Raw genomic sequence first — 21,628 nt, forward strand, 5'->3', positions numbered from 1 at the left:
AGTGGACAGTATACATTCCAATCTGAACCATAACGTCAAGCTAATAACATTCATTACTTGAGAATATGGAAGATAATGAGCACAGTATTCTCAGTGCCAAGCCGTAGTTTCCGCAAGCAGCATGAGATATACCAGTATACTATGTTACGGGCTTTGCGCATAGTATCCTAGAAAGGCCCACTTGAAAGCAAGCAAGCACAACTGAGAGCCTCCAACTTGGAAAAGGCTATGTGAGTAGGAGAGACAATCTCAGTTGCTATTTAACAGTGTTAACCCAACAATAAAACGCACGAAACACATTCTTCGAGATGTCAAGAGGCTATTATTATTACCATGTATTATTCAGAACCCAGAAAGGAATAGATTAAAGAGATGAATATATGTTACCCCCGTATGCGAGAAATTCGAGTAACACACAGCGCACACATACATATATAAGTTAAAAAATGCACGGCCTAATTTACCGTAAGCGTCAGTTTGTAAGCGCTATCACTCCATCTTCTTGCTGAATAGGCAAGACGAGTTTACAAAACCGCGGGCTTAAAACGCCGCATCACAAGATTGGTGCATGCGCCGTGAGTAATATCGCATGTAGAAAGCATCCGCCATCTTAGAGTGGCTTACAGAGCAAACGCAGGTATAGATGTAACACTAACCAAGAATTAATCCCAATGCGAAGTGCTGGTAATGTTCGCCAAAATCTTTGGGAAATAAACGGTCATGTGCGTCTATGGAAAGGCAAAGCTGGGATCTCGCCTTTATTAGTCCTAAATGTACCGGGGAAAATTGCCACGACAAACTCCAATCACATGTAAAAAGTAACCGCCATCTTAGACGGACTTCCAGTGCGAACACAAGTACAGACGTCTTAATTACAAGACATAGTCCGTAATATGAAGTGCTAATGTTAATAGCCAATATTTTTAAGAAGTAAATAAGCATTTAGAATAATGCCCTGAATATATATATATAGAACTGAAATCTCGCCTTTGTTTCCCAAGAGTGAACTAGGAAAAATTATCAAGTAGGATACTTTATGGAGTCAATTTATTAAAATAAACATGTCCTTGATAGATAATCATGGAAGGACAAAATATGGACTAAGACAGCAGATATCCGAATAATAGCAAAATAATTACAATTGATACGCAGAAACCACATGTTAAGGGATTCCAATTATACATCTACAAAGTGATCTGCTTAGTGAATACTTATCCTACCGCAAAGAATTAGCTAGCTTGGAGTGTCACAAACCGCAGTTGGAACACAAATATGCTGTGAAAGATGGATAATAGGAGAAGGATCATATCCACACTGTGTTGATAAAGCTTAAGTATGTGCCAAATTTGAGGACATACACAGGACCCGTAAGGGGTGCAATATTTATCATAAGATGAAGGGCAAGTTCTGTTTCTCTGGCACCAGCCCACATCAGGCTTTTGTTTCTCCATCCTCATACTTTTCAAGCTTTTTCACATAGGAAAAGGCATCTTATTTATCCTTGATAGTAGCAAATGCTGAAACCTTAAAGATATCCTATGTGTCTTGATTGTAGCTCCTTCTAATACACGGTTTCGCAACTCTGTAAGATAAATTCCATTGTCCTAATTTGTTTCCTCAAACAGGACTTCTTAGTCCTTTTTAGATAATATATGAAATAAAAAAGTATTATTACTAGGAAATATGTTTTTACCATACAGGAAGGATAGTATCCCCTCTACAGTATAGCATTATAGCCGTTGCCCAGGGTTATACCAGTTTTTAAAGATCGTGAGTCCGAGTTATAGGCCTGAGCTGCAGGTAAAGGACTATAACAAGGAAGGGGGTCTTTAACAACCATAATGGTCCGAAGAACAAGAACTGTAAGGCTACAACATTCAACACAGAAATGATGGCAGGAATACTTGAAATAAATCTAACCATTGACAATCGCTCAGGTAGCAATCCATCTCATCGTCCTTTTGCCCACCATATCACCTCAGTTGGACCCAGCCATGTGCAAATCAGTCTTGACCCTGCTCCAATAGGATTATCCAGCCCGAACTGCCAGGCCATGTCCCCCTAAACTGGAACACACTGAACCCAAGATTGGTTTCGCTCTCATTTGGGCTCATCAGTCTGGCGTCACTTGTTTACTGTGGCACAGTGAGCATACACTTACCACTTAGGTCCCTTGGTCACTGTGCCACTGGAAACAAGCTACACCGGACGGAGGATACCCAGTCAGGGCGAAAGCACTCTTTGGTTGCTTGTTTTCTGGTCTAGTGAGGACATACCTTGGCAGTTCAGTCTGGGCTGTTCCTATTTGAGCAGGGTCAGTACTGGTTTGCATAAGGCTGGGTCCAAACTGAGGTGGCATGATGGGCAAAAGAGCAATATGTTGAAATGCTATGGCAAGTGATTGCCAGTGGTAATCGTATGGCAAGCATTCCTACCATCACCTTGTGTGTGATTGATTTTACAACATTCTTCTTACTGAAGGTAGCATTTTATATATTAAAAAGGAAGAGATAGTGAGACAAACAATGGAATCTTGCTCAGAAGGCCTATACTAGAGTCTATCGGCCACGAGCCACTTCTTTGTCTTCAGTGGTCCTCTCAGCATGCCAATGCTCAAATTATAGTTTCAGCTACCTAAGGGGTCTTGGGAAGTGCAGTGGTTCGAAATAACCACACATGCTTCCCAGGCAGATCAATCGATGTATGCATAGCTGATTCAAAGGAATTTTCAGATGAGCTGGTTGCCCCACTCTGTGTAAAATCGAAATTCGCTCTTTTAAAATACCAAATCAGTTTATACATAGGGGTCTTGTGCACAGTTCTTCCTCCCACCATCTATTGATCTTTACACATTTTGACTGCAGAATGTTTTTTCAGGTGCCATTTTACAGGGGTGAAAGAATTACATTTGACGTTGCTCCAGCTAGATTGGACTTCACGGTGGAACATGACAGTCTGAAAATCGAGGTAAGAGTAAAGAAGAAATTATACCAGTGTATTATCTGTACAACTTAAGCATCCGAGTTGCTAACTTTATAGTAAAACATATTTTGAAGGCTTTTTTGTAAATGGCGTTAGAAGTGTATCTGCATGAATTATTTTTGATGTTGAAAGTGTGCGCAATCCTATTTGGTGTCATTGTGCCCCTGGACTTTCTTATCCTCATCCATTTTGATTTCCAGAGCACATTTAGTCACGTGTTACTGCAGCTAGAGTCCTTTACAGGTTTGTTGTAATCAAAGGCATAGTATTGTTTGTGATTTAAGAGGGAGGAACCGACCAGCAACCCAACAACTTGAACTCCTCTGTTGGATGTGTCCACATTAAGAGATTGGAACACTGCTGCCTTCATCCCAATAAAATTCTATAAACAATACAAATGATCTGGTTGTGGTGTTGCATAAACTTTTCCTTCATTCATCTTGCATATTTTCGCACTTCTCAATGCCTAGAAAAAATTCCATCCGAGGCCTTGCCATTCAGTAAAATTAATGGGAGAAGCCTTCCCTTTCTCTCTAAAGAATGAAAGAGTGTCTTTTTGCAGTACTGAGAAATGGCCTCTGTGGCAGCCATATGTATTTTATGTATTCTGATCTTAACATGCAGTCTCTGTATTGGGTCTATAATTGAGCAAACTCGTTTCTGCTATATTTGCTGCTTGTTTAACAGTGAATGAAGCAAACCGATTTTGCTCCACTTCATATTGTCTCTTCAGTTCTGTTACACATGAGCTGTGTCCTTTAGTTAAGGAGCTTAGTAAATGCAGTGGCTGATCAAAAGTTGAACTTGATACCTGGTACACATGTCCAGCTTATGTTCTCCAATAGTGGCAGTTTGAGCCACGCTGAGCAGTTGGATATTTGAATTTTGTACAGGAACCTTTTGAGTCCAAGTGGATCTGTTTCAGGTTTAATTTGGTTTCATGTAACTAAAATCCCACAGTCTTCTCATGGTCTCTTATCAAGTGGAGAGGGAACATTTCCCACAATACTCACTGGGACTTTGCGTGTATTTTTCAGACAGATCTTTCACTTGACCACCGTCTTGGCTATGGTGTTTCTGCTTCCTGACTACAGGCTCATCTGTCCTAACTGGTCTGATGCAGGGACCATAAAGTCCTTCCTCTCCCTTTGAAGAGTTTGTGCACCCAGTTGAGTAACACTACAAGTTGAGTTGAGTGGCTTTTGCATGGATGTGCACGGGAACTGGGGAAAGTGGCTGTCTCAGGGTTGTAATGTCCAACATGAACCCTACCTTCTTTGAGCTGCACATATACTGGTGGCCCTATCCGCTTCAGTGTGCCCGACAATCCTCATTTACTTCACAACATTACATGTACACATTGTTTTGTACAGATTTAACTGGAAGGGCCAGTAGGCAACTACCCAAACTTATGGTGCAGGTAAAAAAAAACTTGCCCCCACCACTACTAAATAGCAGCCACCAACAGTTATTTATCTAGTCCTGGACATGGGAACAATATTCTGAGTTCTGCTTGTGAGCATCTTGTACTAAAACATGTAATTTAGAAAATATGCGAGGAAACCCCGTGCCCAAGTGTCCTGTATAGTAAAGCATACAAAGTCGGTCAGAATTGTTGAAAGGAGGAGCAAGACCACACAGTGCTTTCTTGCCGAGGACTTTCAACCGCACACGCGCTAACATATACACTTTAATTGACAAAGTTCCCAGCTAATATGCAGTAAATAATGTTGCCAATGTCCTACCTTTATTAGCCTCAAAATTCATTTATCTTTCATCAGCTGCACGAGTCATACACTTTGGCAAATTATATGCGCATGAACTAAAAATGTGCAGCTGCTGGGAACGGGTAAAAGGGCCAAAGGGAAACTTCCGCTATTGCAAGGACGCGCCAAAAGCCTTCCACGTGTCTGCTTTGGAATCGCAGGTTTATTTCACCTTGTAAGCCACTTGGAAGTTAAACCCGGAAAGAATGCTAAATGCTCGGTTACTTTGGAACGACAGCCTCGTTATTCTGAATGTAAAATCCGTAACCGTGCAACTTCAGGGTATTTTGTTCAGGCTTGGAAACACATATAGGGCTTTGTTTGGTAGCGGTGCTGACCCGGGCCTCATATTTACTGCTCTGCTGTGTGTCGATGACGCCTGAAGATGGGAGGCGACGTTGTGAGACGCAGGAGGGCTAAAGGCACTTTATCAGGTAGTTGCCATAATTGTATCTCAGCCCTGGCATCTCTCGCCATCAGCTGGTTTGGGAGTGGTCTCTTTTGCTTGGACACTGACCGGGAGCCTGCAAGACTTGCTCGGAGTCATTTACATGTTCAATCTATAACTCTGATGATGGCAGCCATGTCGTGAATTAAAACTCTCCCACTGTGACGGAACATAAACTTAAGTTCCTTGATTTCATTTGGTGAAAAAAATAAAAATGTAATTGATCTGTTGGAAGTCTGTGTAGCGTCCTACCAGCCCAGGTACTCGCCAATAACCACGCCACACACACAGAGTAGTAGTTGCATGTCTTTATTCCGCTGTATGTTAGAACTCCACATTCTAAGTCTGCCTTAAACTCATCCCTTCAACTCTTACTTCACAAGCCTATGGTGTACAGTGGGAACCAAAAGAGTGCCAGCGTTCTTTTATATTCTTTTATATAGAAGATGTTAGTCTACACTCATCAAAGTTGAACAGAAGTGTTCAAGGCATGTGAGACAAAATTAGTAACGTATTTTTGCCATGTACTTCCAGTGTCTATAGTATTTGAGTTTTAATAGGTATTTAACAAAACCTGTGTATATATGTTTTAGCGCATGTTCACCCAAGGGTATCTTGACGCTGAATAACAGATGTTTGTTACACTACTCAATGGTACTAATTTTCTCGACCTCCGAAGGATTAAAGGCTGAGTGGACCTGCAGGAATTTGAACCTGTGACCATGAGGTCCAACACAGACCCCTACAGTAGATGTATTAGTGCAACCAGACCCTGCCTCTGGGGGCAGGAGTCTTTCTTCCACCTCTCCTGCCATGGTCATCATATGTCATAATGGTCTCCATGGTATGTTAATACAGTTGAGAGTTCCAGCTGTCTCACTTGCTTCTGGCTGCCTCGTACTGATCATCTTCACTGTGTTTCTGGTTTATAAATTATACTGCATTTTTCCTGGTGTGCAGAGAGCTACAATGGTCTCCTTTGGAAAGTCGCAGTGGCTGCATCCTAAGTGAGTGTATTTCCTAAAATGACTTTGTCTTCCTTGTATAAAACCAGCCTACCGACCCTTACTTTGGTAAAATAATCTGTGTTTTTGCGCAGTGACTTTTCTCAGTGGTCGAAGTGGGCGGGATCTGAGGGGCACGACATGCCTATACTTTTATAATTTAAGAAAGACAGTTCCCCTACCTTGTTTTTTTTAGAAGGCAACCGTCCTGGTACCGTTAATTCCGAGAGTGAAATGCTTCAACTAAAGCGTGAGGCAGGGAGTCTCCTGTGCTGTGAAACCGATGGCCGGGCAGGCATTTATACAAGCCTTCCTGCCAGGGTGCCTGCTTGCCTGAAAGAAATGTAAATGTGCGCAGCTCTTTAATCGGCAACTGTAAAGGGGTCTTGGCTTTAATTGATGGAATTACTTGAAGCTTCCTGCTAGCACATCTTTATTCTTTTTCAGTGGTATTGCGAGGAAGTTACCAGCTGAGCTGTTGTGTGCTTTTAAAGAACAGTTATAAAAAAAAAAATGCACAAAGTACAGTTGGGTAATACTAAAATCTATATTTAGTTAGTCCTTTTTATCTTAAAATTGTTTGCAAATTTTATAGCAGCCTAACTTCTACTATGTGCAATGCAAGTTTTAAAATAATGGCTTACATATCCATAGTGCTTTAGCTCACCGACTGGGACCTTGTAGCACTAAACATGCACAAGTCACTAGTCTCCACTGCACCAACCAGGGTTCAGTTTTGTGGCTTTCTGGTTACAGATACAGACCTCTGCAGGACATTAACTAATATAGGTTTCATAATGTACCATAGTACATTTCCCACTGATAAGCTTGCATTTATTCTAATTTAAACTGTGTGTTATTTTAAATATAATTACCTGAAGGTGAAAGACGCCCAAAAAGTTACAGAATATTTGTTTTTTAGCCATGCCTTTGGCCCGCCCCCACACTCACTCACACCGCCCCAATTTGTGCGCAGCATCACAGTTCCCATACTTTTATAATGCACTTCGACCACTGACTTTTCTCAGATTGCTTTTACATGTGTGTTTCTTTGTGTGTGCTTTTCTTAGCCCGTTTTCCACGTCATGGGGTTCTCAGTGACTGGCCGAGTTTTGAATGGTCCTGAAGGTGATGGAGTTGCTGACGCTACTGTGACCCTGAACAGCCAAATCAAAGGTAGGCGGCAATTGGAGCGACATTTTCATATCACTCGCCGCATAAAACAGTCTTCCCCGTGCTGTCAGGTGTCCGGATATTTTCTATACTGACTCGTATTGGGGTGCTAGGAGGAGCCTTGATTTGTTTAGAATTCAAATGTCCAACTAACCTCTTACTTTTTTTGATGCAGTCAGCTCGTACCATTTAACAGTACTTCGTTCCAGTAAAAATCTTTTCTTTGTTACCATCGACATGTTCAGAATTACATGTGCAATATTGCAGTGCTTAATTTGTAATAAAATGAGCCCAAAGCTGCGCTCAGAAGCCAGTGGCCGGCGCTTTTAAATGTCAGCGTGCCAAACACCATGGCTGAGCGGTCTGTAGTCCACCTCCTGCTTTATTTAATCCACTACCAGACACTCCCTGCCCCTTTTTATTTCGCTCGTTCATGTTTCTGCGTTCTATGTTTTGAGATTGTTTTTTTCAGTTTTTCTCTTCTTTCTCCTTTCCACTTTGTGAGTTTTAATTCTCCTGCTATCAGGAAATGTCTGATGCTGTAAAATAAGTGCCGGTCCCCAAAAATGAGTGCTGGCAGTGGTGTAACGAAACTTGAGGGGGCCTACCTGCAAAGTGCATGTAGGGCGCCCCACCGAACACACTCAGGAGCTCTGCTGACAGGGTACTGTGCTGAAGGGGCCCCCTGGAGCTCGGGGCCACCCGCACAGCGGGGCCGCCTTTGTTACACCCCTGAGGGCTGGTGGGCCCCACCGCCAACCCCCGGCTCAAATTAAGCACTAACTGTGCACCAAAACATTGACTGGAAAATTGTGCCCGTGCTTCGAAATATACCGAACTGTAATAATGAAGGATGTCTCGTAGACAGGCCGCTTAGAACAAGTTGTAGATTTATTTGACAGGTAACAAAGTCCATATAAAGATCATCAGTAAAGCCTCAGATCTCCAGTGGAGCCCCACCAGGAACAGCCTCCCTGCTGCTCAGCCCCATCTCCTCCAACTGCCAACTCCTCCAGTCCCTCACACCCAACATTCTAAATGACATCACACACATGGCTGAGCAGCAAGGGACAGAGTAGCAATGAGGAAGATGCACATAACACAACAGGTCATAACACGAACATTTCCAGATCAATAGAGAAAAATGCACACTTGCCCATTTCACCCATCACCTCCGCTCCCCACAGCTCTGCCTCGACCAATACTGCATCCCTCACTGTAGTACTGTAAAAACATTGCGTACAGCACCTCGTTTCATTGTATCTAGCTTTTGGCTATGCAAGTTCCTTACTTCTACCTCATCCTGCAGTTCTTTGTGGCTGCAGGATGAGGACTTCCATTACTTGTGTCTCGTTAACTTGACCGTACTTCCGGTGCCCGGAGTTAATGTCATCGGCTGCCAGGGCTTTAGATGGGACCAGTCCCTCTGGGTCTCAGACCCAATAGTAATAAAAATGGTTATTGAAATGGGTCGCATTTGGACCCTATAATCCTATTCTAAACTTTACTAGAAAAACAGGATTGACTTCTGAATAATGAATGTAAAGTAAGAGTGTTAATTATTCCCAGGATGTTGTGTTTCAGTATTTCTTTTCATGAAGCCTATTACTCCTGTATAGAGCATACTATGAAATGAGTAGCTTCCAAGTGTTTGTAACCGGCCACAATTGAGGGTTCTGTAATTGAGGCTAAAGGCAGTGCAACATTTTCATAGTGGCTATCGCTGGGTCAGAGAGATGTGCAGAATACATGGTCATCCAATCCTAGGCCTCTCAGCATAGCACACACAGCAATGGTCATTTATTACAGTCGCAATTGTGATTCTGTGCAAATTGTGTATGAAGGAGGTACATAATAGTCAAAATATTGACAAAGGAAAAGCTAAAGATAATGCAGTTCTTTTAGGTGAGTGTGGGTGTGTTGTGTGTTTGGGGATGGTGATGTGAAGGAGATGTGAGGAAGTGCATTAAGGAGAGAGTGAAGGAGGGTGCTGAAGACAAAGACGATGAAGTGTACAATATGCAGATGGCTGAGATGTGGAGAGATAAAGGGTGTACATGTATAGCAAAGAGGCAAATTTACAGGACTATCTGATAGAGACTTCTAGCCTCAGATTCCTTACTGTAGAATTATCCCCAGGCATCAGACTGGATCCGGACATTTTTCGTGAGCAGTACCCTTGCACGCTGGTAGGTGGCATCGTTTGGCTCCTTGTGGTGCCGGAAGTGATGAGCAAGGTGGCTATATAGGAGCCACCCAAGCGCGCTGACGTCAGTTCTTTTGTTTCTGCGCAAGTCAGCACAGATCTGGAGAGAGCCACCCCCAGTTAGTTTAGAGAGCTAACCCTAGTCCATTTTTATACAGAACTTTTTTTGAGAGTTTTCTCCTGGTGTGGCTGGATGTCAATTAGGAAGGCCATGACGGGATGGCCTGTGTTGACTGCCGCACCATGAACCCCAAAGCCTTGAGGGTCCACTCCATCAAGCTCCTTGCCACCCGACACGTGGCACTGCGACGGTCTCCATCCTGGTCTAGAGGAAGATCCTGGGATCGGTCACAGAGCTCAAGATCCTCGTCGTCTGGTAAGTCCCACAAGCACAAGAAGAGTAAGAAGTCAAAGAGGCCTTCGACTTCGCCCCGTCTGTGTAAGCCATTCGATAAGACGAGGTAGTATAGTCATTGGAGGCCTGGTTCTGCGGTTGAGCCTGAGTCTCAGCTGGCTCTGGGCCTCCCTGAGTTTCCGGGAGCTGGAGCGACCCTCCCAACTCCGTGGCTATGCAGCTTTTAGGCCATGCACCTCATATTTGGGCAGAGTGTTCCCGCTGGTGCGCCTTCAGGCCAGAAGGGTTCGGAAGAGGCCCCCACTGATTCTCCGCCGCAGGCTTCGCCTGTGGCTCCAGTTGGATCCCTTGGATCCACGGATGGATCCATACAGTTGCCATTCGTACTACCTCGACCTTCCCCGGCGATGGTAAGATGTCAACGCTTCCAGCAATGCTGTCCCAATTCTCATCCCTGACTCGGAGCTGGAGCCAGAGGGGCATCGTCCATTGCAAACTGGAGCTGGGCCCTATTCTTTTGCTCTGGGAATTGGGGAGGATTGTGAGGGGTCACTGTACCCTGAAGAATACCAGCCCCTAGACCCCAACATGGAGTGGTGTGAGGAATTGACAGACATCAGCGGACTGGACAACTCTTCAGATGCTGGCATGCCTTCTCCCTGTTACTGGAGATAGGTGGCTTCTTGGTGGTGAGAAGAGCTGCTGAGATTCTGGACCTTAGTGTACCCTCAGTGGCAGTCAAGTCTAACGTCTTGACGGAGGTGCTGAGGTGCTTCAGCCGGAAGAGACCCCCATCAGAACCGCTTCTCCCATTTAATGAAGCCTTCAAGGACGCCCTGCTGGGGGCCTGGCCAAAACCTGCACAGGGGCTCCTGTGAACAGGACGGTTGCCCACCACCAGTGCCCAGCCCCAGGGGACCCCAACTTCCTCACGCAACACCCTACCATAAAGAGCTTGGTGGTCCAAGCTTCCACCTCCAGTGTAAATCCTGACACATTCCCTACCAACCCACTGGATAGGGAATCCAAGAGGCTGGACACCTCAAGTAAGAAAATGTTTTCTTACACCAGCTTGACACTGCAGTCTTGTGAACAACGCATTCCTTTTGGGCCGTTACTCCCATTTCTTGTGGAATTCAGTTCTGCAGGTGCTGCCTATGGTCCCAGGCCATACTCTCTCAAGCTATGGCTGATTGGAGAGATGCAGCTAAGTTCCTAATTCGGTGTGGGCTAGACACGACCGACTCGCTGGGCAGAACAGTTTCTTTGTCGGTGGCCTTACGGCACCACGCCTGGCTAAGAACAACTGTTTCTGAAAGAAACACGTAGTGATAGATTCCCTACCTTAGAATTACCCCCAGGCGTCAGACTGGATCCGGAACGTTTTCGTCAGCAGTACCCCTGCACGTCAGTAGACGTCGTCGTGCGGCTCCGCATGCGTTGGTGTCGTCGTCAGCGCTGAGATGACGTCGCTGGAGCTACTTAGACGCGCCCACGCGCGCTGATGTCAGTTCTTTCTTTTTCCGTGCCAGCAGATCCGGGAAGAGCAAGTACCCCCAGTCATTTTTTGACTGAGTTTTTTCGAGGCCTTTTGTCTCAATTTCTTCGAGTCGAACGACTCCTGGTGTCATAGGGATGCCCGACTTCAAGAACTGTGGGGACAGTCACCGCATGATGTCGGTGACGGGCCCACACCGCGTGTATCTCTACTGCCTGGGGCACGACCACGACTCTAAGTCGTGCGCCGACTGCCGGGCCATGGCCCCGAATACTTTGCGGGAGCGGTCCCGAAAGTTGCTGGAAGTCCGGCAGTCGGCTCTTCTGGATCTAAGTCTTTGCACTGGGGGTCAGGTAAGTTGAAGCATTCCAAAAAGAAGTCGAAGAAGCGTCGTCGCTCCTTGACTTCCTGTCGTGGCTGAGGGTGCGGGTGGTGCCACCCCCGCGGCTCCGGCGGAGCCTGCGACGTCACCGCCGGCCAACCCACGCTTTCTGGGTCTATCGACGACGCCTGCTCAGGTGCAAGAGTTTCTCGCTGCCGTGGCCCGATTCTTTGGGCCATCAGGCCCCGCCGGTGCGCCTACGGGTCCCGCGGGCCCTACTGGAGGTCCTGTCCTTCCATCGCCGGTGGCTCTGGCCATGGCATTGCCGGCGGCTCCGGCATCGCCGGCGGCCCCGGCACCGCAGGACGTCCTGGGATCAGACCCCTGTCGACGCCGGTTGACCTCGTAACACCTCCACCGCTGTCGACCCCACCGGCACCACCTCCGACATCACCCGCTCCTCGGGACGACTTTGTCCCCAGTTTCAGCCCGGACACGGTGCCGGATCGACACCGTGCGGTGCCGTTCTTGACGCCGATGAGGCCCTTTTTCCCCCTATGTCCGTCCTCATTTTTAGCCTGTTTCTCAGACTTCGGAGGAAGGGGAGGACTGGGAGGGGTCTGAGGACTCTCTCACACAACAGTGTGATTATGGTCCGGACTGGGCAGAGGATTTGTGGGAGGCCAGTCATCTTGACACCTCACCTCACCTTGGCATGCTTTCTCCTCCTACCGTGGCTATGGTGGAGGGAGCCAGTTACGCAGTGGTAGTACGTGGTGCCGCCAAGGCCCTCCACCTCGAACTCCCTGCAGGGGCCATCAGGACTAACCTCCTGACAGAAGTGCTTCAGCCGGCGGCAACCTCTTCGGAGCCCTTGCCGCCTTATAATCACGCACTTTCCGACGTCCTTTTGGGCATTTGGTCCAGGCCCAACACAGGGGCTCCTGTGGACAGGAACGTGGCCTGCCGCCATTGCCCGGCTCCGGGCGACCCCCCTCTTTCTCTCCCAACACCCCACTCCCGATAGCTTGGTTGTCCAAGCCTCTGCTTCCCAGAGCGCGTTCCCCTCCACACCTCCGGATAGGGAATCCAAGAAGCTGGAACAGCTTGGCAAGAAGCAGTTTTCATCTGCCAGCTTAGGGCTGCTGTCTGTGAACACCGCATGCCTCTTGGGCTGTTCTTCCCACTCTCTGTGGGATACGGTTGCGCAGGTGCTGCCCAGCTGTCCGGAGGAGGCACGACAGTACTCTCCCAAGCTATAGCAGCTGGCAGAGACGCAGCAAAGTTCACCATTCATTGTGGGCTTGATACTGCCGACTCGCTGGGCAGGGTGATTTCCACGACGGTGGCGCTTTGGCTTCACACCTGGCTGAGAACAACTGGCTTCAGAGGGGATGTCCAGAACACCTTGATGGACATGCCCTTTGATAGCATTCGCCTTTTTGGCAATAAGGCGGATAGTGCGTTGGAGCGGTTTAAGGACTCACGGGCTACGGCCAAGTCCTTGCGCCGGTCGGCCATTTGGCCTCCTTCGCCATCCGCTCCTTTCGTGGCCACGGAAGGGGTGCCCCAACACGTTTGTTCCAGAGCCACAGGCCTGCGCAGCAACATTCTCAGCGCGGCCGCGGATGTGGGAACCGTCGAGGCGGTTCTGGGGGCCAGCAGACAGGTCAGTCCACCTCCAGCCCCGCAGCATCCACTGCAAAGCCTTCCTAGTCTGACCTTTCAGGTCCATCAAACGCCAGTGGGCAGCAGAATTCGCCATCATTTCCCCCACTGGCACAACATCACATCGGACAAGTGGGTGCTGCAAATTGTCTGAAGGGGCTACTCCCTCCCCTTCAAGACTTCCTCTCCAGCCATGCCACCTCAATACCACCGCATGTCGAGGGACCATCTTGCGCTTCTTCAGCAGGAAGTCACGGCCCTCTTGGCCAAGGGGGCCATAGAGCGCGTTCCTGGGCCAGAAGTAGGTCGTGGTTGTTATTCCCACTACTTTCTGGTCCCCAAGAAGGACAAGGGTCTGCGTCCTATCTTAGACCTTCGGAACGTCAATCGCTTCCTTCGGAAAGAGAAGTTCAAGATGCTCACACTTGCTCAGGTCTTGTTTGCCCTAGACACACAAGATTGGATGGTAGCGTTGGACTTGCAGGGCGCTTACTTTCATATTCTCGTCCTACCGGCCCACCGGCGTTACCTGCGGTTCACGGTTGGCCACGAACACTTTCAGTTCACCGTGCTCCTTTTTGGCCTTACCAGCGCCCCTCGGGTGTTCACGAAAGTGATGGCGGTGGTCGCAGCTTATCTGCGCAGATCAGGGGTCCCAGTCTTCCCCTATCTCGATGACTGGTTGTTGAAGGCGGGCTCGCCCCAGGCAGTCTTCTCCCACCTCCAGACTACGGCTGACCTCCTGCATTTACTGGGGTTCTCCATCAACGTGCCAAAGTCACACCTGATTCCCTCTCAGAAGCTCCTCTTCATCGGAGTGGTTCTGGATTCGGCGTAGTTTCGGGTTTATCCTCCTGAGCAGTGATGCGGTCTACCTGAGTCAGTCCTCGGAGCCAAGTCACATACAAATGCGGATATGAGAAAATGTGCAGATACTACTGGTGGGTGTTTAGGGCCTAGCATGCGGTGAGGGAGGGGGAAGGTGGGTGTGAGTTTTTGTTACAAATGTTGTCTGTTTTAGAAATTGATAGATTTTTTGATGATGACAAGTTAGACCGGGTTCTTAGCGCAGAGGCAACTGTCGATAATTCTTCTTAATTTTTTTTTTTTTTTGCAGTTTGGGACGCATTCGCGACATTAGACCACTAAATGATTCCACGCAGGAAATATCAAGGATGTACGAGATTGATGGAACGGGATATTCTACATTACTTGTCAATCTGTGAACTATGCAACTCATTTATGTGTCCATATATCACTGTATGATGCCCGGTTAAATGATTTGTGTAATTCAATAAAAACAAATTTAAAAAAAAATCCTCCTGAGCAGCGAGTCTGGGATATTCAGGCTATGATTCCGATCTTTTAGCCTTTATCCCGGGTTTCGGTCAGGCTGACCCTCCGGCTACTGGGCCTGATGGCCTCCTGCATCCTGTTGGTGGATCATGCCAGATGGCATATGCGGGCTCTGCAGTGGGACCTGAAGTTGCAGTGGACACAGCATCAGGGCAACCTGTCCGATCACGTCCAGATCCCTCTCCCTTCCCCAACCGGAACACACAGTGGTGACGGACTCGTCCCTTCTGGATGGGGCGGCCACATGGGAGAGGCGGAGATCAGAGGACTCTGGTCTCCGGCAGAGTCCCGACTCCATATCAACCTTCTGGAGCTTTGGGCGAATTGACTTGGACTGAAAGCATTCCTTCCCTCTGTCAAGGGGAAAGTAGTGTAGGTGTTCATGGACAACACCACCACCCTGTGGTACTGCAACAAACAGGGCGGGGTGGGGTCAGGGACCCTGTGTCAGGAGGCTCTACGTCTCTGGACATGGATGGAACATCAGGGCATTTTCTTGGTGGTTCAATACCTGGCAGGTTCTCTGAACGCCAGAGCGGATGGAATCAGCCGCCGGTGCATGATGGATCACGAATGGCGTCTGCACTCTGACGTGGCGCAAGGTCTCGTTCAGCAGTGGGGAGAGCCTTGGTTAGATCTATTCGCCACAGAAGAGAATGTGCAATGTCATCAGTTCTGCGCGTTGGAATTTCCAAGGCGGCACTCGCTCAGAGTGGAGTTGCTGTCTACTATACGCCTTTCCGCCTATACCAATTCTATCCAGAGTGCTGAAGAAGATCAAGCACGACCGGGCCCAAGTCATTCTTGTGGCTCCGGACTGGGTTTGAAGAGTATGGTATCCCAAGCTACTCAGCATAGCTATCGATTCCCCGATCTGACTTCCTCTTCGGGAGGATCTTCTGTCACAGCAATAGGGGACGGTCCTCCACCTGAACCTGTCCAGTTTCCACCTCCTTGCGTGGAGATTGAGCGGCGGCAGTTTACGTCTTTTGACCTGCCTCCTGAAGTTTGTGATTTAATCTTGGCCGCCAGGCGTCCCTCCACTAAGACAGTACACGCCTGCTGGTGGAACAAGTTTGTGGCATGGTGCACAGCAAAGGCGGTGGATCCCCTTTCTGCCCCTCTTTCAGAGGTCCTTTTATTCCTCCTTTCTTTGGCCAAGCAGGGCTCTGCTCTGGGCACTATCAATGGCTATCTCTCGGCCATTTCAGCCTTTTTACGGTTTCCAGATCAGTCTTCCCTTTTCAAGTCCCCGGTTGTAAATAGATTCTTAAAAGACATTACTCATCTTTTCCCTCCTGTACCTTTCATAATGCCTCAGTGGGACTTGAACCTGGTTCTGACATGTCTGATGTGTGCTCCCTTTGAGCCACTTCACAACTGTCCTCTTCGTGTTCTCAGTGTAAAGACAGCTTTCCTGGTGGCCATCACCTCTGCCAGAAGAGTGAGTGAGCTCCAGGCTCTTTCTTCTAAACCTCCTTTTCTCTCTGTTCATCCGGACAAAGTGGTTCTAAGGACTCGTCCATCTTTTCTGCCAAAGGTTGGAACCGCCTTTCATATCGGGCAGACCATCACTTTGCCCACTTTCTTTCTGCCTCTGCATCCCTCAAAAGTGGAAGAGAAACTCCACCGTCTGGACCCAAAACGTGCGCTCTCATTCTACCTGAACCGCGCACAACAGTTCCGGTGGATGACCAGCTCTTTGTTGGCTACGTGTGCGTCAAGAAAGGTCGGGCCGTGCACAAGGGGACCATCTCTCAGTGGGTCGTTCTCTGCATAAAGGCTTGTTATTCTTTGGCTAAAAAGGAGCCACCGGTGGGGCTGCGCGCCCATTCTATCAGGGCTACGGCAGCTAGTACTGCTTTGGGATGGGGAGTTCCCTTGCATGACATCTGTCAGGCAGCTACGTGGGCCTCTCTGCACACGTTTACCAAGCATTGTTGCTTGGACAGCCAAGTCCGGAGAGGCGGCTTCTTTGGCCGTTCTGCTCTCCAGGATTTTCTGGTGGGATCTTGGTTCGCAGACCCACCACCGGGGTGGTATTGCTGGGGTATCTATTCTAAGGTAAGGAATCTATCACTACGTGTTTCTTTCAGATGCACAAGTTACTTACCTTCGGTAACGATATATCTGTAAGAAACATTACTAGTGGTTAAGGTCATCCCTTTCGGGGGCCCTAGTTTCATGGCTCCAGTGGTCAGTTTCTTTCATGGCTCTTCGTTCCTGGCGCGGAAAGTAGTGTACAGAACTGATGTCAGCGCTTGGGCACGTCTAAGTAGCTCCAGCGACGTCATCTCGGCGCCGACAATGCCAAACGACGCACGTGGAGCCGCACGACGACGCCTACCGACGCGCAGGGGTACTGCTGCTGAAAACTTTCCGGATCCAGTCTGACGCCTGGGGGTAATTTGAAGGTAAGGAATCTATATCACTACTAATGTTTCTTTCAGCTATATCATAACCGAAGGTAAGTAACTTGTGCTTTTTTCCGGGGATGTTAAAGCGCAGCTTATGGACATTTCCTTTGGCAGCTCCCATCTTCGGAGACCAGGCGGATTTGGCTTTGGAGCGCTTTAAGAATAGCAGAGCTACCGACCGGTCCTTGGGCCTTACCATGGCCTCTCGCCAACCCAGTTCGCCTTTGTCTCCTTTCATGGCCAATGAAGGGGCTTCCAGCCACGTTTTGACCAGCCCAGCCAACACAGCATGCAAGCTTCCCACCCTCTGAGTGTCCAAGACACAGTACCCACAACACCCCTGTAATATTTCTCCCTCTAGTAGGGCAGAATCGTACCTCCCACACCAGTTACTGGTGTGGAGGTATGGTTCCAAGGTGTTTGACACCAAACACGACATGTTTCCATGCAACCGTTTTAAAGTTAGCAATTACCTCGAGGTTATAATGCACTTAAGTATATATGGTTGGCTGAATCACAAACAACCATGGAATATAGGTTCCGAAAGCTGCAGAGGTGCTCTGCTGGTGCATGGGCACCCTCTCACATAAAACCCAGCACCCTGCCTTCAGGATTGATAAGGCCTGCTATAGGGGTGACTGATAGGTTTATATGTGCAGTGATAAGGATAGATACAGTGAACCTATGTCTAAGTAAGGGGTGCATACACCACCTTACACAGGCAGCTGTAGCAGACCTGTTGTGTCATTTTGAATGGTCTCCCAGGGGTGGCATAATACATGCTGCAGCCCCTGAGAGGCCTCTGGGGTAACTATGCCCTAGGTACATAGTATACCATATACTAGGGACTTATAAGGGTACCCCAGAATCCAATCTGAAGTGTACCTAAAGTACACGAACAACCAATTTAGGGAGAAAGCAGATAGACTGGAGTCCTGATTAGCAGGATCCCAGTCAAACTAAGTCAAAAACCAGAAAAACACCAGGCAAAAAGTGGGGGTAACCACGCAGTCAGATTCTACCTTCCTACAGACCCTAAGAGTGCCATTCTTTTTCGTGTACTTTGTTTCTGAGTTGGACTTTCGATATCTAATTTTTCTGTGTGTAGATGTTTAATGTTCTCTGAAGAATATATTTTTGTTATTCCTGCTAAATTAAGTGGATAGATATTTTATATTGGCTTTCGCATTGAGCACAGCTGTTGCACCTCATTAGTGCCAATTTAATATCCAAATACAACAATAGGCAACAGAAAGGTGACCAGTCAACTGTTGCCAAGGCCTTTCCACAGCGTAGTTACACGCTTCGCTGAGTTTTCAGTAACTTTTAAACTGTGCGAGAAACAATTTTGTTTGTGGTTAAAATCTGCAGATTGTGCAGCAGATGATGGATTATGTGGCAAGTGCGCAAATCCATTGTTAGGTAAAAAATGGCGCGACTCAAGAATCTCATAATTTCAGTGTCCCTGATTTTAACTGCCTTTTGAGAGTACATTTCTTATCTGTGCATGTTTTGCTAAGCATCATGTTTGTTGTGTCGCAGTGACAACGAAAGCAGATGGTTCTTTCCGCCTTGAGAACATGACAGCAGGAACCTACACTATAAAAGCCCAGAAAGAACATATATTCTTTGATACAATTACAGTAAAAATTGCTCCGAACACACCACAGCTGGCTGACATTATCGCGACTGGGTAAGACTATATATTTTGTTAATAACCTACACGTCTGCTGCCAAACAACTGATTTAACGCTAAACTAGCCGAATTTACTACATTGCTGTCAAGAGATAACTGCTTATAGATTGCTGATTCTAGGTAGCACTCCTTGGTAAATTACTTTTTAAGTAGGAAATATGCTGACAATGACATTTCCATTTTTGTCAGATGAGATTATATAATCTGTTGAAAGATAATTTTAGTTATGCGTAGTTTTTTTATTGTTTATTTATACAATTGGAAACGCTGCATTCCTTTCTGAAATGCACTTAACGTGAACTGGTGTATAAAATATGTATATTAATAGACGTACACTTTCTTGAACTTCTGCTGCGTAACTATTTAATGCTGCAGCAACAAATGATGGATGGAATGCTGAATAAATTGAACATTCACCCCCGTCGAGAGATCTGGATAAATCCTTCATTCTTTTGCACACTACACCAGCCATATGCAAATCCGCCTTGACCGTGCTCCTTTTGGGAACAGTCCAACCCGAACTGCCAAGCCTGGCTGGCAGTTCAGACTGGACTGTTCCCATGGGGAGCAGGATCAAGACTGATTTGCATATGGCTAGGTCTAAACTTGAATGGCGTGGTGAGCAAAAACAACTGATGGATTTAACCCAGATCTGTGACGGGGTCAATGTGTTGCAGGGTTATCTTTTCACCCTATAAATGTGCTATCTATAAAAGTAAGACACGTGCGAAATGCAGGAACTGAGACAGAGTGGCGCCATTTATTGTGACGGGGTGAATGTTTGATTCTCTCAGCATTCTTTCCATCCTTTGTTTGCTGTAATTTTTGCCCTAAGTGGGATGGGTATACCCAGATATGGGTCCCATGCTCGCTATGCTTCTTTCTGGATTGAAGCTAGCCTGCCTGATGAGTGGTGATACCCTGAAACTAGTCCCAGGATGCTGATATCTGGTCCAGGGAGGTCCTGGCCTTGCAGTTTGGGCTGGACTGTTTCCAAAAGGGAGCAGGGTCAAGACTGATTTGCATATGTCTGGGTTTAAACTGTAATGGCATGGTGAGCAAAAAATTGATGCATTTAACCCAGATAGGTGAATGTTTGATTTGTTCAGCATTCCGTCCATCATTTGTTTGCTGCAATTTGCGCAACTATTTAAGGCACTTTGTAGCATCAAACATGTTCAAAGAAGCAGAGAGCTAGCTGTATCAAAGTGACCTTTCGACTCTTTGTAGTCTACTTGGGAAGTCTCAGTGCCCTGCTGCCACTTAAAATGGGCATGCTTTGCCACATGTGTCAAAGGTAATTTCAGATGGGCTGGATCCGTGCCAAATTTTTAGGCTATCCTCAAGAGTTGAATTAAATGCATTGCATCCAAATAGCACTGTCTTACTGTGACACACCGAAAATCTACAGCAAAGAACAAATTGATGCAAGGAATGTTTGAATTATTATCAGCCACTGGTGATCTATTGGGGCCGCATACTAGTCAACTCTTATTGTGACCATTAGACAGAGAGCAGCCATAAGCAAATTAACCTTGGTCCTGCTCCAATAGGAACAGCCTGACCCTCTGATAAAAAACTGGCTGTGCTGGAGCTTCCATATATTGCAATATAATCTATCACTTGAAATAAATTATTGTTCAATATAATTCAACAGTTGCAGAAAATAACAAACTAGCTCCGGTTTTTATCATTTAAAAGTTAAAGCTTTACATTACTCATGAGAGGTATAAACTAGCCCTGCCTGTTCATTACTGAAATTGTGCAAGTCACATGATTACATACAGGAAGACTTTGACAAGTTAGTTGTCTCTGTAAGGCCAAGAAAGGTAGAAGTGACTTCCAGCAGTCTCATTATGTACATTTGCAAGTTCTTAAAATATGTGAGTTTCAGTCTTTGGTGTTCAGCTTGTGAATTCCCACTACCTTATTTTCCCACTATCGTATGCACCTTTAGTTTAGCCCAAAGTATTTCAAATGTAGTTTTGTGGCAACAGAATTCTAAATGAGTAACAATTGTAAAGATAAACCCATACCTTTTTAATATGCATGTTGAGCCAAATTACTGTATGTAAATTGTGTTGCATGGTACATGTATTTGTAAAGAACAGGTTCAGCCCATGGGGCATCTTGTCACTGAACGGCAAATGCTTGTTACAAAACTCAATAGTACTCATGTTATTGACCTCAGAAGGGCGATAAGCTGGGAGTACCCTCTGGAATTTGAAACTGTTGCTATGAATGTTTCCCTGGTTGCAAGTGTATTGTAGTTGCATGACTTTTGCCAGTCAAGTTTCCAGGATGTTTATGTCCTGGTGCCTGAGAACCAGCAGCACCAGAGTTTCTGTAGTGACATTGCTATTCTGGTGAAGTATCCGTGACTAGTGGTAAATGGAGATGTTCAGCTGCACTTTCCGCAGCAGTGGAATATCCACGTTTCCACTTTGAGTGGAATGCCTGGAGAAGTGGGCAAAGTTCTGCTACCACCTCAAGGTAAACACTTTGGCCTTGGGTCCATGAATGTAACCAGGCTTTTTCACTAAGTTTGTTTGCCCACCCCATAACTAATCAGGCTGACCTTACTACTCTTCCAAAGGAACTCTGTCCTACTCCTGCCCAACCCTTTCCGTAATCTCGCCTCTAGTTTTTTAGACCGCCCTGAGCATATTGGTTGCAGTGACCCATGCCCCTTCTCAACTGCCGCTTCACTGGGTATATTGTGTATGGAGGCTAGACT

At 46.8% G+C, this 21,628-nt stretch overlaps 1 protein-coding gene across 1 annotated transcript in view; it reads left to right on the top strand.

Moving 5' to 3' along the window:
• LOC146789754 (BOS complex subunit NOMO1-like) overlaps positions 1-21,628 on the top strand; it is a 343,657-nt gene that overhangs the window by 50,433 nt on the left and 271,596 nt on the right. Inside the window, exons 9-11 of the mRNA XM_085632091.1 lie at positions 2,878-2,967; positions 7,271-7,376; positions 18,738-18,888. Of these exons, the coding sequence (XP_085488217.1) occupies positions 2,878-2,967; positions 7,271-7,376; positions 18,738-18,888 (347 nt within the window). The remainder of the gene's footprint in view (positions 1-2,877; positions 2,968-7,270; positions 7,377-18,737; positions 18,889-21,628) is intronic.

This window comes from Triturus cristatus, chromosome 10 (assembly GCF_964204655.1).
Source record: "Triturus cristatus chromosome 10, aTriCri1.1, whole genome shotgun sequence".
Taxonomy (NCBI): domain Eukaryota; kingdom Metazoa; phylum Chordata; class Amphibia; order Caudata; family Salamandridae; genus Triturus; species Triturus cristatus.